This window comes from Miscanthus floridulus, chromosome 4 (genome assembly GCF_019320115.1).
Source record: "Miscanthus floridulus cultivar M001 chromosome 4, ASM1932011v1, whole genome shotgun sequence".
NCBI classification, from domain to species: Eukaryota; Viridiplantae; Streptophyta; class Magnoliopsida; order Poales; family Poaceae; genus Miscanthus; species Miscanthus floridulus.
Genome location: NC_089583.1, coordinates 113,548,973 through 113,566,441, shown reverse-complemented (window position 1 = coordinate 113,566,441; position 17,469 = coordinate 113,548,973). Strand labels below are relative to the sequence as shown.

At 45.4% G+C, this 17,469-nt stretch overlaps 2 protein-coding genes and 1 non-coding gene across 3 annotated transcripts; 1 reads left to right on the top strand and 2 right to left on the bottom strand.

Moving 5' to 3' along the window:
- The first annotated feature begins 768 nt into the window (after positions 1 to 768).
- On the top strand, positions 769 to 3,260 carry LOC136552690 (uncharacterized). Its single transcript, XM_066544253.1, has 4 exons — positions 769 to 1,536; positions 2,630 to 2,725; positions 2,818 to 2,885; positions 2,969 to 3,260. Exons 1-4 carry the CDS (start codon positions 865 to 867, stop codon positions 3,096 to 3,098), a joined length of 966 nt encoding a protein of 321 aa, XP_066400350.1. The 5' UTR covers positions 769 to 864; the 3' UTR covers positions 3,099 to 3,260.
- Positions 3,261 to 4,370: 1,110 nt separating this feature from the next.
- LOC136549115 (protein NODULATION SIGNALING PATHWAY 1-like) lies at positions 4,371 to 5,999 on the bottom strand. The gene has a single exon (XM_066540405.1). The coding sequence runs from the start codon at positions 5,997 to 5,999 to the stop codon at positions 4,371 to 4,373; it is 1,629 nt and encodes a 542-aa protein (XP_066396502.1).
- Positions 6,000 to 14,397: 8,398 nt separating this feature from the next.
- LOC136553021 (small nucleolar RNA R71) lies at positions 14,398 to 14,504 on the bottom strand. The gene has a single exon (XR_010782928.1). It is a non-coding gene; the product is annotated as a small nucleolar RNA R71 (small nucleolar RNA).
- Between the last annotated feature and the right edge of the window lie 2,965 nt (positions 14,505 to 17,469).

Genomic DNA, 17,469 nt, shown 5'->3' with positions numbered 1-17,469 from the left:
ATTCCATATTTTATATACTTTCTATTCTATGTACTTCCTCTTCTTTCCAAATTATAATTTGTTTTGTCTTTTCAAGGTACAATAAATCTTGCTATGTATTTAGATATATGTTATGTCTGGATACACGACAAAACAACTTAGAATTTGAAAAGAGTACTTGTATAGGAGTAGTAGTGCACATGAACTCATGTTCGTTTGATATTTTCCGTCCGCTTTGACCGCTTGTGAAGACACAATCTGTTCAATGCTCTTCCCTACCCAAAGATAAAATTCGATCTTCTGGTAAACTGTAAACACCACACACGTGATCAATCGTGATTCGTGATCGTGACATTTGCAAACTCCCTTTTGCTACGGCCATGTTTAGATTGCAAATAATTTCAACCCGATGAATAGTAGTACTTTCGTCTTATTTGGTAAATATTGTTCAATCGTAGACCAACTAGGCTCAAAAGATTTATCTCGTGATTTCGAACTAAACTGTGCAATTAGTTATTTTTTTTACCTACATTTAATACTTCATGCAAGCGGCTAAAAATTGATGTAATGGAGAGAGAGTGAAAAAACTTAAATTTGGAGGTGGCCTACGTAAATTTTTTTGAAAGTAACCTTTTGCTACGTATATCTACTCATCGTCCAAGCTCTGTCCACTGCACCAGCGAAATTTATACGAGTAGTACATCTCCAGAAGACCAGAAACCAAAAGAACATGTGCCATTAATTGTAAAGTGCACGGACGGTCTCCATTTATAATCTGTCTCATCCATCCGGACTCCCGCCCGTCCGTAATGACACCAACCCACCTCTCGATCCAGGTACAGGGACGCCGCTACCCGCCGCCCTGCACCCACGCCACGCCACGCCATGCCGACGCTGGGCATCGCGCCGCTGCTGGACGCCTACTTTCGGCGCCGCTTCGCCGCGGCGGGCCTCGTCGAGGCCTCCGTCCCGCTGGACGGCGGCGCCACCACGGTCCACTGCTGGCGCTTCTCGCCGGGCGCCGCCGATGACGGCGAGGGCGACGCCCGCCCCGTCCTGGTGCTCCTGCACGGCTTCGGGCCCCCGGCGACGTGGCAGTGGCGGCGCCAGGTGGGCCCGCTCTCGCGCCGGTTCCGCCTCATCGTCCCGGACCTCCTCTTCTTCGGCGGCTCGTCCACCACGTCGGCGCCCGGCGCCGGGCGGGTCTCCGAGGCGCAGCAGGCGGAGGCGGTGGCGAAGCTCGTGGCGGCCGTAGTGGCGCCGGCGCCGGGCGCGCCGGCGCGCGTGTCCGTGGCCGGCACCAGCTACGGCGGGTTCGTGGCGTACCACGTGGCGCGGCTGCTGGGCCCCGCCGCGGTGGAGCGGGTGGTCATCGCCAGCTCCGACCTGCTCAAGGCTGCCAACGACGACCGCGCCCTGCTCCGCCGCGGCGGCACCGAGCGCGTCGAGGACGTCATGCTGCCGCGCTCCCCGGAGCAGATGCGGCGGCTGCTGCAGCTCGCCTACCACCGCCCGCGCCGCTTCACGCCGGGCTTCGTGCTCCGCGATCTCGTCCAGGTAACCGCAGACTCCTCCTCGATCCATGCCTGAATTCCTACACTATACAACTCAAAGCACTAGATAGAAATAGAAGATGCGATCGTGCTTCCGGTCAAACAATAAGCTCGATCGTTCGCGTGCTCGTCGTGTCGCGTTGGGATCGAGTCCTTCCTTTAGGCCATCTGGCTCGCTGCTCGGTTGCATCGGAGTGTCGCATTCATGCATGGCCAGATGGCCTGGCCTCCACGTCACGTCGAGACGGTGCCAACTGCCATGCCACGTCGCCTGGCGATGACATGGCCCTGGATCGGAATTCTTGTTTCTGACGCCAGGTTCCTCGTCTTCGGATCCTCGCTTCCCGGGTTTCCCAACTGCCACGCTGAATCGCCATCAACTCCCAGCGGCCGCGGCCTAGCTTCCGTTCGTTTCCCAACCGTTCCTGCGGCCGTGCCGCTCTTCCAATCAATCAATCCTGGACGCCCGCTAGATCCTTCTAGAACTACTAGCAGAGTAGCAGTACAGGTCAGTGACCAGTACAAGCGCGTCGTTGCATGCCTGCCTGCCTACCTGCATTCCAACAAACGACGACAGGCATCGCGGCCATCTTTTTCCCCGACCTCAGAGCGTCTAGACGTCCGTTCAGTAGGCCTTCCTTTGTTGACGTTGACGGCAAACTAGTGCTTGGCAAATGGGCAGACACAACCATTGTACTAGCTCGGCTGACATATTTTGGTATGCTACCCCATCGTAATTTCTTTGCAATTACAAGAACAGCCACTGCACATGTTCAGTATCAGTCTTGAAAAGGACCACGGTGCTGGCATTGTACAACAGCCGGTTCTGGATTCAATTGGAAGTTGGAACTTGAGAGTAGTCAACGTCAACAATGGAAGGCCTACTAAATCCAGGCCGTGGCTGAAGTTAGTAGTAGATTTCCTATTATAATGTCAATATACTCAATAAGTACTGAAGTGCAGTCTTATCTTTGGTTCTGGAGACTGAAACACAACACAGTAATCCGTTACTTATTGATAGGAACTACCTCTGTGATCTCAGCATGATTGCATGACTACGACCTCTAGATTTGAGTAACAGTAAGACTCTGCTGCAGTATCTGTACAGCGACAAAGTAGAAGAGAAGAAGGAGCTAATCAAGGGGATAACACTGGGTGACAAAGACAAATTCCAGCTTACACCTCTCCCCCAGGTACTTCCTAAATACTTAGCAACAGCAACGTATTATTAGTTATTACCATTCCATATTTGATCTTATTACCCAACATCTGTCCAATCTTTCAGGAAGTCCTTGTGTTGTGGGGAGAGCATGATCAGATATTCCCTGTCGAGAAAGCATTTGAAGTGGCAAGGTCAGTACATGCTGATCTCACCTTGTACAGTTTGATTTCACGTGTGGCATTTAAAACTTACGAAAGGAAAAATGCAAATGCAGGAAACTTGGAGCAAATGCTAGGTTGGAGGTCCTCAAGGACACTGGCCACATGCCTCAGGAAGAGGATCCAAAGCGGTTCAACGAGGCAATCCTGAACTTCTTGCTTCCAGCTCCAAAGTCCTCTTTGTAACGCGATATGAGTAGTTATTCAGGCCCAAGGATCACCGGGAGAGTTCATAATTTAAGACGCATTCTGCCTGATTAATGCAGTTTTTTGTTGGTTTGGTATCACCTCCAAGGTTGATGAAATGGGAAATATATGTTATTGGATTGCTATTTATCTGTCAACAGATTTCTTCCCCATTGAACGCTTGCATGTGTCGTTTCTTATGCTATTTAGCATGTTCTTGTTTGTGTTGTGATATCTGGAGGGTGAATGATTCGTGAGATCAAATCAATATATATTGCGCGACATTGGATGTGTGGGTGAAGGGAGCGGGCTTTTAGCAGCGTCGCGGTTGCAAAGGAGCAAAGGGCTGTTAGGGTTGAGGTGGGTCTCAAGAGCAGTTGCGCCCATGGCATTGCGGCAGACGCGTGTCGATCGCTAGAGTGGGGAGCAAATGGGGTGGAGAGAAGGGTCTGATCGTCAAGAAGTCGTGAAGTAAGACATCTCCGAAACCATGTATAGCATGTAGAAACTACGTTTCGAATGAATAGTTTATACAGAATAATCTTTTGCCTAATCGCACATCTTCCCTCTTCCTCATCTACTTATCATATCTCTTCGTGTAGACATGGTTTTTTTATTAAGAAACAATTTCCTCCTCTCTCCTCAATAAATCGCTTGCCACGTCAGCAATGCTTAGGTGGTAGGATAATTAATGCACATAGAAACTATGATAGTTTCTGCATTGTGAGTGCTCTTAGCTGCCTAGAACAAAGTTGTGCCTGTAGCATAGGTCGGTCATGGATTGGTGGGATGGTGCGGGCCGGACGATGACGAATATGGTGGCGACGATAGCTGAGGGTGGGGTTATGGGCGGGCCGTCGGTGTCGCTAGGGTCAACAAGGGGCGGCCATCGCCTTCTGACACGGCGCGAGTGACCAACCTTACATGAATTTCATTCATACGACTAAGTTCAATGCTCAAATCGTTCATAAAAAAAAGTTCAATTGCCAGGATTAGCGAGAAAATTTCGTCATTCCAAAGAGGCCTGACTTTTGTACATGCATACTGTTATAAGCAGAATGAAGTCAGCAAAAGTCGTCGTGCCTATGGCTCGCCCATACAATGATACAAACCACTTATCCGTCTCAGACTTTTGAGTGCCAACCACCGTGTTGTAATCATGCATTACACCGGCGCGCGCGTGCTGGTCTAACGCTCTCGGCGCGAGTCCAGTCCAGACCATGGGAAAAGCTCGCGCGCGCATCAGCACATGCACCATGAACCCCTTGTCGCTTATGCGCCACGCCCCATCAGCTCTGGGCTGGCCTGCGCCGGCCGCCACAGGGAGCAGAACGACACGGGCTGACCCTTCCACCGGAGCCCCACCGCTGCCGCCGCGGACGACGACGGCGGCACCAGCTCCCACCCGCCATCGTACTTCCTCAGCAGCGCCTTCGCCGTCTCCACCGCCTCGCCCCCGAACGCCGCTTCCTCGAACCCCGCCGCGGCCAAACGCGCCCGCCACGACTCCTTCCCCCCGCCCACGGCCGCTCCCAGCCGCGCCGTGGGCGCCAATGCTGTCCCGGCCTCCGCTTCCATCACCCGCCTCTCATCCGCATCCATCCCCTTGAACGCCGCCGCCGTCGAGTCAAGGAATCTCCAAAGCAGCTCCAGCCTCGCCGCGAACTCGCTGGCTGCGCTGTAATCGCTGCGGCGGCCGCCGCCGTCTAGCTCAGTGAGGACCATTAGCTCCGGGTTGAGGTCCCTGACCGTTCGGAGTATAGCTGCTTGCTCGTCGGCGGTGGCGAGGCCGAGCCGGAACTGGAGGCAGACGATGAGGGTCTCGCCGGGGGTGAGAGTGCCGTGCAAGGTGTCCAAACATGGCGCTTGGACGATGCCGAGGTCCAGGTCGATGGACTTGGCGTACCGGAGCAGCTGCGGTGAGCAGTCGTAGCCTGGAGGTGATGCGGAGAAGGGCACGGGTGGTGTGGCCGTGGGGCCGGCGACCGTGAGGCGGACGGAGGGCGGCGTGGAGCCCCGGGGCACGCGGGTGAGCGCCTCGAGCAGCGTCGGCCATTGGACGCCGTGCGAGACACCGATGTCCACGACGTGAACCTGGAGGGGCTCGGTCACCGCACCCTTCGTCGACGCGGCCTGCGCGATCGCGGAGTTGGCGAGCGCGTTCGGCACGGCAAACCATGGGCTGACCTCGTTGAACCTGATGAGCGAGGCTCGGAACAGGCGCGGGTCGACGCCGGAGAACACCGGCGTCGGGCACTCGCAAGATGGCATCTTCACGGTCGCCGCAGCCGCTTGGCCCACGGCTTGCGGGAGGCGTCGCGTGAGGGCGCGCAGCCCGTGCGCGGCCAGGCGGTGGTTGGGTTCGCCGGAGAAGGAGGCCAGCTCACCGAGCACGTACAGCAGGTGCTGCGTGCGCGGGAGGTTGCCCGCTTCGATGGCGGCCGCGCACGGGTTCAACAGCTGCTCCGCCCACCTCGCCTCCCTGTCCGAATTTGCTGCGGTACCCTTGCCACTCCCCTTCTTGCTCGGCTTCGACCTGACGCAGCTCGCTTCCCCCTTTTCTTGCTGACCGCCGCCAACATGGGGTCGTTGGCTGCTGCTGTGTCCAGGAGACTTGCGTTTCTTGGGCTGCCCAAGCTCCTGCTGCGAGGTCATCGGTGCCGACGACGCAACGCTAGTATCAAGGTTCAGGCTTGGATGGTGCAGGGTTGTAGCAGTAGGTGGTAGCGTCTCCACGATCATGCTGCCGACGTCGTGCTGCTCCTGTGCTTCCGATGCCGACAGCCAGCCATAGTCGTTAAAGCCGAGGTCGAGGTTGGCAGCTAGGAAGGCGATGGACTCATCGAGCCAATCTGAGGTCGTGGCGGCTGCCGGTTCTTGGTCTTCTCTCTCATTGTTCATGGCGATTATCCCTGAGCTCTCAAGCTTATCTGTGGTTCTGGGTCATGCAAGGGCTTGGTGATGTTGGCATCTCTGTACTGATACTCTGAACGGCTAACAAGAAGTATATACTTCCTAGCAGTGCAGTGTATAACTGCGGCGTTCCCTGCATTTTTATACCACTACCACCTCTTATTCTGATGGTAGCAGAGTGAGAGTGACAGCTTGACAGTGAATGCTTCAAGTTATATGTCCATCTCACCAGTTACTTGGAGCCACCCTACTAGGAATTCTCACACCCGTGGTCCATGATGCAGGCGTTGTGTTGTTGGACACTAATCTCACATAGAGGCATTGTTGTCTTCAGCAAGCAGAATTTTTCTCTCTAATTTCTTAAAGGCAGGTAGCTTAGGCTAAAATCTGAATCTATCTTTTTTTCTTGGAATGAAACTAAAATCCAATCCAGCCTATAAGGACTCGACAATTGCTCAGGTATGGAAAATTATTTTACATACTTTAGTTGATCATCCTTTGTATTCATGTACATTGTACATGAATACAACCAAAGGCATGCACACCAAGGGAATCATGCAGTTTGAGCCTTGATCAGTAGCAAACAAAAGTTTGCAGTTTTACAAAAGGGAATTATTCCCCATTAAGGGAAGGATCATGAGATCAACTAGTCCTATAAAAAAACCAGAAACTAGTAGTCTTAGTCATAGTTGTTTGAGATTTAATGATTGTAGGCAGCCAAATTACAACGGCAAGACAGAAGTTGCTTTCTTCCACAGTTTCACAGTTTATTCAGACTCTTACTCTCGTTGTGAGAACTGAGAAGATAGTGACAGTAACGTGCTTACCAAAGAGCAAACACTACGAATGGTAGTGTGTCGTTTATATTGCCGTGTGTAATTGAAATGCCTCACTGCAAGCCACCAGCTTTCTATGATCCTATCCTACACTCTGAAACACTAGATACTACTGCTCGAGACAAGTTTTGATGCCACACCTGTTACTAAAAGACAGTTTCTTTAGTTGTATTTAAGTAGTAATAGATGGATTGGCTTACTGACATCGATCAGCTGTCCTTGTCGAGTGCAATCCATGCTACAATACCATTTCTAATATAATGATGCCACATTAACAAATAGCACAGTGTTACATACCCATCATAGGTTCTTAGTATAACATTTCAAGAACTTCAATCTTCCGGAACCTTCAGTGGTTTCTCTTATTCAATTGCTACAAGTTGCCAAGGTGTTGGCCTATCGAACTCCACCCCAGTGCAGTTTTACTCGGCCAATTGGTACCAAAGCTGATGCCTAGCTATCCACCAGTTGCTTATGGTGTAAACAAAAAGAAGTAAATTGGAAGTAAACTTACACAAGAAACATCGCAGTGCTATTCCTCATTTATTTGGTGCTTAAATCAGCAAATTGGATGGTCATATGGCACCACATGCGTTCCTCATTTTATCATTTATACGTATCACTTCAAGAGGGGCAAAACAGGCTCAGTATAAACACAAGAAAAAATTTCAAATTCCTTATTGTTAATTGTTATGATACCACAAGTCTCCACAACTGTTCAGAAAAATAAATTATTGAAAATCCATGTGAAGTTTCTGGATCTCAAATATTGCAATTCCATTCCAAACATGACGTGTCATACAGGATCAATTGGGCTGTATTTTCACGTGCGGTGCCTCTATAGTAATGTGTGAGCTCTGGCATGTAAAGGCAGCCTAACCAACACTATTACTAACTAATCAGGGTATTAAACTAATAACTAGAGACACGTATGATGACCTAGCAGCATAGGAATATTAGAATATCCCTTCCTTAAATCCACCATGCGTCATTTCTAGAATGAACTATCGTCTTTGAACATTATTAGGACATCACTGAGAGAATGGATGTACATACAAGTTGTGATCTGTCCGTTCGGCTCGACTAGAATCTGAACATCGAATAGTATTTCTTTCCTGACAAATTGTAGTTCGTGATGATGTGTTATCAGTTGGTGACTTATGTGTTTCAGAGACAGTGAATAAGCATTGTAGTACTTGAAAGAGATATAATGATATGCAGCTCTACTGCTTGTTTGAGAGAAAAAAAAACAAGACAGGTATAAACCTTTTCAATAGAAGGTGGTCAACCATGCTACTCTGATTATATGAGTTTTTGTATTGATATGATTAAGATGTAAGAACAAAAGTTGATTCATTCTGAAGTGAGCAAATTTCATCAATTTTTTTTGTATTACAAGGTTCAGCTATCCGAATTCCTTGCAAACTGCAAACATAAAGCATCCTGGACTGTTCCACATGCCCAGAAAGACAAACCTGCTATCCCCGGTATATACTATGCAGGAGTAGGTGGATACTATATCTGCATATGACTACCATTCCACAACATCTTGATATTTTTTTTAGGGTTTGAACGGGGGATGGGGGGGTGCCGGGGTGGGGGGATCCCCACCTGATTTATTGCTTGATTAAGACAACAGCCTTACAGCATTGGCTTGACAGCCTACATGGTTTAGATTTTTCGTACAGGAAGTGATAGGATCTAGAATGTACATCATCAAGTACTAAGTCATTTGTATAGCGTCCTGAAACAGCTGACACCAGGCATTGGTAAGTTAATATGTATATACACTGACTTCTTGTTTAATCTCCTCACCCCCTCTCCTAAATCCTGTTTGAAACCTTGCAGAGTACAATTGTTCAAGTCGGCGCAAGCCTGCCTTGCATAGTTCCTCTAAAAAAACATGGCCGCATTTTTATTCCGACGTGTACTATTTGTTGAACCATGACGTCAGTTACATCAGAGAGTTTGTCATTACTATAAGGGCCAGTGGTTGGTCAAATCATCTACTCCAGTCTTTCCTTCCAGATTGTAACAAGTCATTCTAGCTTTTTTTAATACATAACTTTTACTATGTATCTGGACATAATATATATCTAAGCGCATAGCAAAAACTACGTATGTAAAAAAAAAGTCCTGAACAATTTATAGTTTGGAATGGAGGGAGCAGAATACAAGGATTTAATAGTGATGATGAGGCGAAAGTGAAAGCTAAATTGGTCAACTCTCTGCAGACGGTAATCTGGTTTGCCGCATTTGCCCTGTCCTCATCAGTCCATCTGAATCCAATTTTTTTTGATAAGGCGATGCATCAGTGCAAAAGGAAACTAGAACTTACGGAGCAGTGTACTGAAACAGCATTCTCAAAATTAAAGATACGGAGGATGTTGAGATCACTAGTCCACACGTAGGTGAGGAATGTAGCAGGTAAGGTTTCTCTCAGTCTGCTGGCCTTTTCTGTCTTGCCGTTTTTGCTACAGTACTCCCCAGCTGTTTTGTCGCTGTCTGTCAGTGTAGCTTTAGTTTTCTTCTGTGCTTACAGTGTGTTTTAACCTCGATTCCCTCGGCCTTCTGTGCTTACAGTGTGTTCTCACTCTCCCTTCTCCGATTCTCATCCTCTATAAGGATTTGAATTTCGACTAAACTGGTTCAGGTATAGCATCTTTGGACTTAGAGAACTTTTTTGCTTCTTGCCATGAGCAGTAGCTTCACCTTGTATTATTCTCGGTTCCTTTGTGAATCAGCGAGCCTACCTCATATCATGTGAAGTTTGCACTGTTCTTAACACAGCAGGGGCCATCAACCCATCAGACATAGATGTCATTTTTTTTAGCATACATGCATAGATATCATTTTCCTGGACTCGAGACTCAGCAGCGTCATCTGTTTCCCAGCATGAGCAACAAGGCACAAGGGCGAACGTCAACGTGGTGTATGTAGGGCGTGACGCAGACGCCGCCGCAACTCTCACCTGCCGTAGCAAGTGGCAGCTGATCGGCGCGCGTGCCCGTCACTCGTGCGTCCACTCGAGACACCGCATCAGATCTCTGATAATGAAACGCTGCAGCAAACTGAAATGCGAAACGCGGACGGGTATTTGCGGCACTTGGCAGGCAGGCTCTATTTTGACGGCCGGCCGCGCGGAATCCACCCGAACCTGCCGTGCGACCTGCAGGGACGCGTGGGGGACGCGTTCGGCCTCGGCCTCGGAGACGCGTGGGTCTAGGAACGCCGTGCAGGGAGACGTGCATCGTGCATGAGGCTGGGAGAGAGGGTGAATTCGTGTGGTCAGTGGTGTGATCCTTCTTCTGCCGCCGGACGACGGCCACGATTCTAGATTTCCAAATGGTACAAGTGCACGGGGCCGCATGGATCGAAGTCCAGCCCACAGGGACCGCGTCCCGCGCGCAGCAGCAGGTAAAGAAAGTGCAAGGATACTAGCAGCGCTGGGTTGGGCTACGAAAACGTCTCATCGCGTGGCGGATCTCCTAAGCGCTAGCGGGCTGGTAAAGCGCTGGGAACCTGCAACGTCTGGCCGCTCTCGGCCTCAGCGCTTTTTTTTTAAAGAATCGGCCTATTCACGGATTGTCACATCCCCATTCCCGATCTCAAGAAAGAGGCACGTAGAAGTTATAGATAGATCCCATCTCTCTCTATCAATCCTCAAGAATATCACACAAAAACATTCGGAGACAAAGTACATGAGGGGAGCTCATCTCTTCATTAGTCATTATAGGTACACATGTAGTGCCTTTATATAGATGTAGCCTTTAGGATATATATGGTAGCCTCGGCATATGATATGGACATATATGGTAGGCTTCAAGGCATATATGGTATGAGCCCATCAATCCTCTAATTAAGGAATTCTTAACACTCCTTGGACGAATACCATGACAAATATATGCTTCATTAAAACTCCAAAAAAACCCAATGAGAAAAAATATGGAGAAAGAGTACAATATTGTCACTTAATGCATTTGCACATTGTTGCCTCATTAAAAACCTTACACGAGAAACTTCAGAAAAACTCATCAAGCAAAAAAGAGTACAACATATGTCTTCAGGACAAATTGTGACATTCTAGATCATATCATTTTGAATTCTCTAGAATTCTAATCAAGGGTTAATATTCTAGGAAAGTTCTCCCCCTGAACCTTGCAGAACTGTCCCGCTATGCCAAGAACGCTTTCTACAGAAAGCGTATGCACATAGAGACTTAACAAGTATATCGCATACATTATAAGGATCATTTCATAATCTTAACCCCATCTTACTTCTGGAACTCGTGAGGTAAAAATATGAAGTGCACGTAAACAATAAACCCATTTTCATAAATGGTGTCACGATAGAGCCTCCAATAAAGGTTAGAAAGTCACCACTAGAATAACACCTTCTAGACATTGTTTGAGACTTTCAAAGTCTCGTGAATGACAATTAATGTCCTGTAAATACTCCCCCTGATGACAACATTCGGTGAAGTCAATCATTCTCATGGCATTAACCATTATTTAGAAATAAACATAGACATGGATAGTGCAAGTGAGATTACAAGATTTTCACAACATTTAGTCTTCATGACGTTTGTCTCGCTATTCTTCAAGAACATTGAGAATAGAGAATAATGCTGAGCGGAATTTATTATATTATATCATGCATACATCGAGATGCATATTTGTGCACTCCAAAGTTGCAATGACATGCATCTTCAAGATATGATCAGTCATTATAATTTTCTCTATTCATAATAGCGGTGACTCCTTCTGGGATTGATTCCATATTCTTCGAGAATCTTTATCTTTAATACATAGTAAGACATCACAAGTCTGTATTTCTAGCGTAATGGGGAAAGCATTACTAGTAACACCAAAATATATCATATCGGTTTCCAGAGGATACTTCAATTATTCCAAAACTTCAGGTGGAGAGCACATTATATCACAAGTATATATACACTCTTAGTAAAAGCTCATGAAATGCGCATGTCCTTATTCCTTCCGGTTCCTCTTTTCATTCTTATCTCTCAGGTCTTATATGGGTCTTTATTCCTTCCAAAGAATTCACGTATTTTGGTGCATTCAGACTTATAACCATATATTCCTTCAAAGAAAATCCTTCAGGGAGTTGTTATATTTATGGAGAGATCATCTCTTAAAGACAGTATTGGTATGAGATTTCAATGTCACTCTATATGGATTTTCAGAATCCCATAACTGCATATTTTGATTCATGCCATTAGCCAGATTCATTATATAGCGAAACTTATTTTGTAAAACTTATGTCAAAATTGGTCTCTATTAGGACCTTTTGAACCATCGCTTTTCACCATTATTGACGGTAGTTAACAACCATTATAAACCATCAACAAAACATATATAAGGGCACAATTAAGATCACCAACAAAGGTTTAGAGGTTTAAACTAATAAATTCCATGAGTTTTGGTGAATCTGTGATTTCTACAGGTTTTATCCAAAAAGCCGTCAAGGTAGACCTATAGGTCAGATTTAATTGCGCTTATCCACTGTGAAAAGGACACTAGAAGGTTCTAGAGGACACCACGCCGAGGCAGAGAGGCAGAGGCTGCCCTGGCCCCACCTGTAGGTTGCCCGACATCTAGGCCCACCTATCAGCCTCTGCGTTGCAATGTTGGTTCTCCATCGCCTCCTAGGTTGCATCTACGCCGTTTCTTAAGTCAGTTTGATCCAAGGGCTCACATTGGACTCTTTGGCCAATATATATCAGCCCTTGTCCCCCCTGAAGGCATCAAGTCATTTGAGAAGACAGAAACCCTAATCATCCTCAGAGCTCCAGCATATTCTAGAGCATAGCTAGTTAGGCTAGGTCTAGAGGGAGGCAAGCAGGATTCGCTTGGATTCTTGATCGTGTCAAGAGCATGGTTCGGTATAATCTTTATACACCTCTCTCTTTTGTATCTCCATTACTTTTATATGCTTGCTACAATTGTTATGACAATATTAGTATTCATCTTATCCATGTTCTATGTTATAATGTTCATCGTCTACTTTGATTATATACCTAGTATAGTTGGATTATCATCATATTCATGCATATGTTCATATAGCGCTCACCCTAAGGATCCATGGGTGGGTGGTCGACATTGTGTAAGCGTGGTGCTTATACGTTGTTTACCTGCGGATACACCCTATATTCCAGGTCATGCGGTAGATCGCAGACGTGACACTCCCGTTGAGTCCTTTGTAGTCCACTCCCCAATGTAGGTAGCACATAGGATCTGGTTACGAAGGGGGACAAGCTCTGTTCTTAATCTCCCTTAGTAATATCCCTTATGTGTAGATATGAAGATGATCTTAGCAATGACTATTAGGTGTAATTACACTACTCAATGTATGCTTTGACTTATAATTAAGAATGACTTAGGAATTATTCCTCTAATATTCTACCTGACCATGCTAATGCCATAGAAAGGAGTACTATGAGTGATTTATCATTATCACTGATCAATACTTATCATATATATATTTTATCCTATGACTTATCCCTATTATGAGTAGAATATTAGTTATGGTTTACTTCTCCATCAATAGTATAAGTTATCAATACTTATCCATGCTAGACCTTCTCCATGGTAAAAATATAAATAATGATACCTGGAATACTCCCAGGTGAAATGCTACAATGGTATATTATCTGTGTGCTTGCAGGTCCCTTTTTATTCATATATATTCTTTCTAGTCACATAAATTAATAAAGAACTACTTAGAGTTATTCTAATAGTAATGCTAGGTAGTACCAACAAGTGTCTCTAGCATCATCACTAGGGATGACAACCTAGTAAAGTAATGTTAGGAGATATAGGTTTATAATAGGTGGCTATTAAAACAAGTGATAAGTTAATAAATACCAATAAGCATTTCTGGCACCGTTACCGGGAAGGTAGCTAGGCAAATGAAGTATTGATAAACTTATACTTATTGATATGATCGAGATAAACCATATACCCCTGCTCAAGCAGGATTACCCTTGTTTTGTCTACTTTCATATCTTATGCAGGGTAATGTATGACCGGTTTTGACCTTCCGACAAACTATGTTGATGATCCATAAGCACTACTTAAGAGGACTAAGGCTAAACTAAAAAAGTTTCAGCTTTAAAGTCAAAAGACAACAATATAAGGCGAAGCTTAACACCAGAATTTGAAGCCATGGTTGACAGGACTCTCCGTGAATTCTTTGCTCCAACCACTACCAACATCTAGACTAGACCCACAGTCAATGTGGGAGACAATGGATTCGAGCTCAAGCCGTCTCTCATCAACATGGTGCAAGCGAGCCAATTTTGTGGAAAGGCACATGAAGATGCTAGTGCTCATCTCCAACACTTCCTAGAGATTTGCAACACTTTCGCCATCAAGGGAGTAACCAAGGATGCCATACTACTTTGCCTCTTCCCACTCTCACTCTTGGGGAAGGCAAAGCAGTGGTTCTACGCCAACAAAGATAGAAACACTACATGGGATAACTGTTCCACTGCCTTCCTAGCAAAGTTCTTTCCCACAGGTAAGACCAATGCTTTGCGTGGAAGAATTTCAAGTTTTCAGCAGCAACATGATGAATCTGTCCCTGAGGCATGGGAACGCTTTCAAGACTATATATCAGAATGTCCTTATCATGGAATGGAGAATTGGCTACTCATGCAGACGTTCTACCATGGGTTGACCAACAGTAACCGTGAGACCATGGATGCTGCTGTTGGAGGTGCATTCTTGTCACTTACACTTCCAGCTGCGACCACTCTTGTGGAGAAGATGGACTTCAACCAAGGCTAGAATGAAGAATGTGTTCAGACCCACAAGAGAGGTGGAGGTATGCATCAACTCAAGGAGGTAGAAATGCTATCTGCCAAGATGGACCTACTAATGAAGAAGCTAGAAGACTGAGCTAATGAGAAGCAAGAAGTTATGCACATTCATGATTCCCACATGACGTGTGAAGTATGTGGCAACACTAGGCATTTAGGGAACAGCTATCCTAAAACCCAAGAGGATGTGAACTTTGTCAACAACAAACTACTATCATCCTCAATAGAATCAAGGATGGAACCAACAACAGAGGCCAAACTACCAAGGTAACCCTTAAGGAATAATTATAATAACTTTAATCAACCACCCTCGAGAGAATTAATTGCTGGCCAATCTAGACTTATGGAAGGATTATCTAAGAAGGCAGCTACCGATGATAAAATTCTAGAAAACATAAGTAACAGAATGGATAGCTTTGCTTCTACCATTAATAACCAGCATAGCTTTAATAAAATGATAGAATCACAAGTAGCTCAGCTGGCGGCTGCTGTTCCTCCGTCCGACAAATATAAGATTCTGGGGCAGCTAGAAGATTTAGAAACTGCAAATCTTGTTGATATTCACAATGTAGCTTTCTACTACACGTAACCATAAGAGGGAAGGTGGATAGATTACACCCTACCCGACAAGAAAGGTGATCCAAGGAGACCTGTCATCCCTATAGCCATTGGACCTCACCTCTTCTAGGAAGCTGTCTGTGACTTTGGAACAAGTGTCAACATCATGCCTAAGTTAATTTATGATAAAATTAATAGAGATACTTTGTTGTACCCAAATATGCATTTGTAACTTGCAGATCAGTCACTCTGCTACCCCAAGGGAGTTCTTGAAGTTGCCATCATCCGAGTGGGACAATCATATGTTCTCGTAAACTTTGTGGTTTTGGAAACAGGTGGAGATGAAATGGCACCCATCATCCTAGGCCGACCTTTCTTGAGCACCGCAAAAACCATCATCTATGCGTACAGTGTCTAGATCTGTTTCACTATCAAGGATAAAAAGGAGAAGTTCTCTTTCAAGAAACACATCTTGCAATCTCCTAATCATCCACAAAAGGCATACCTACCCAAAGAGACAACAGTGACCAAAAAGAAGAACAACCAAAGGAGGAAAAACAAGACTAGTCAGCCATAAGAAGAAATGGTCAACATGATCAACACACTCCGGTCTGAGTATGACCACCTCCTCGCTTCATCATTCCTTGCTAAGAAGGATGATCCAGGCGTACCGACGATCGAGTGTACCATTGGAAAAAGAATCTTCCACAAGACCTTCTACGACATTGGATCGGGTGTCAATATAATGTCCAAGGTAATGTATGAATATTTATTCAGTAATGAACCTTTGTTCCCTACATATATGCAGTTGTAGATGGCAGACCAATCAATCCGATTCCCTGAGGGAATAGCGAGGGACGTTATGGTAATAATACAAGATCACTATGCCCCTACCGATTTCATGGTCCTAGACATGGGAGAAGAAGAAGACGATACACCCATCATCCTTGGAAGACCGTTTCTCAACACCACCAACGTGATCATCTACATCGGATCTGGACAAGTCCACTTCCAATTCCCTGGAGAAAAGGTACGTTGTTATTTCAATAGTTATACTACTTATGAATAGCCCAAGAAGAGCCGCTCCAGGAGGAGACGTCGATCATCCCAATGTCAAAGGAACCAACCCCGATGGAATGAATGGAAAGATGAAGAACCTAAAGCGCCTATGAAAGATGAACCTACTCCGCCTAAGACAAGTCCACAGTCTAGGCAGGTGTGGAAAGAAAAGATGACATCATCATCAGAGCCACCATCACTAGATGTGCAGCCATCTGGGCCTCCACCGCTGAGACTAGATGATGCACCCAAGGAATGAAGGATTTCTCTCCAGTCAAGTTCTGTCCAGAGGACTTAAAAATCAAAACCCTCACCATGAGGATGGAACATATGATCAAGAGCAAGTTCACCCGATCATCTTCATCTCACTCCACCCAAAGTACATCTTCTCGAATCAATTTCCAGATAGGTGAAGGCCAACCGCTGGCAAACATGCTCTGAGAAGGATCACTTAACTTTCAACATTCGACCACGACAACATCCAGCTTAGGGAAGGAGCATCCCCCATGTATCTAGCTAAGTATTTCTTCCCTTTTGTTATCCTTAAGTTTGCTCTACATTTGTTAAAAAAAGAGATGCATTACTAAAAGCAAAATAAAAATTTATCTTTGTCTAACATATATATATATATATATATATATATATATATATATATATATATATATTAGTAAGGTGTGATCTAAAAAAGTGAGAAAATAAAATAAAAGTGTGTGTCTAGTTTTCTGTTTTTAAGAGCTGAATAAAAAGGACTCTGAAGATAATCTCTTAAAATGGAAATGATGAATAGTTATTCTATTGTAATTCTTTTCAAGTACCTAGTTTTCAGCCTTGAATTCTCCAGAGTTTTAGATACGACTGTTTTGATATAAGAATTTACTCTGAACTTGAAACTCGTGGGTAGCATATGCTTGATCTAAGTCTAGGTAATTGACGGATATGATGTGAGAAGGTCTAAGCTGTTGTTTATCTTGTTCCTAATGATACTAGAGTTCCAGAGATTTATCTTTTGAAAAAAAACATAAAAATTCGACATGATGAGTTTCTTGTATGACAAAGCTTGAATTCCTACCAGAGCCATATATGATATTTAGATTATGAAAACTTTCACATATATGCTGCTTGCATTGTATTAAGTTTAGTCAAGCTTTGTTGACCCTTATAAGAG

Excerpts from the sequence above, each read along its gene's own strand:
- LOC136549115 (XM_066540405.1), bottom strand. The coding sequence starts at position 5,999 with ATGAACAATGAGAGAGAAGACCAAGAACCGGCAGCCGCCACGACCTCA.
- LOC136552690 (XM_066544253.1), top strand. The coding sequence starts at position 865 with ATGCCGACGCTGGGCATCGCGCCGCTGCTGGACGCCTACTTTCGGCGC. Across the intron at positions 1,537-2,629 it reads TGCTCCGCGATCTCGTCCAG|TATCTGTACAGCGACAAAGT; the intron begins GTAACCGCAGAC and ends ACTCTGCTGCAG. Across the intron at positions 2,726-2,817 it reads AGCTTACACCTCTCCCCCAG|GAAGTCCTTGTGTTGTGGGG; the intron begins GTACTTCCTAAA and ends CCAATCTTTCAG.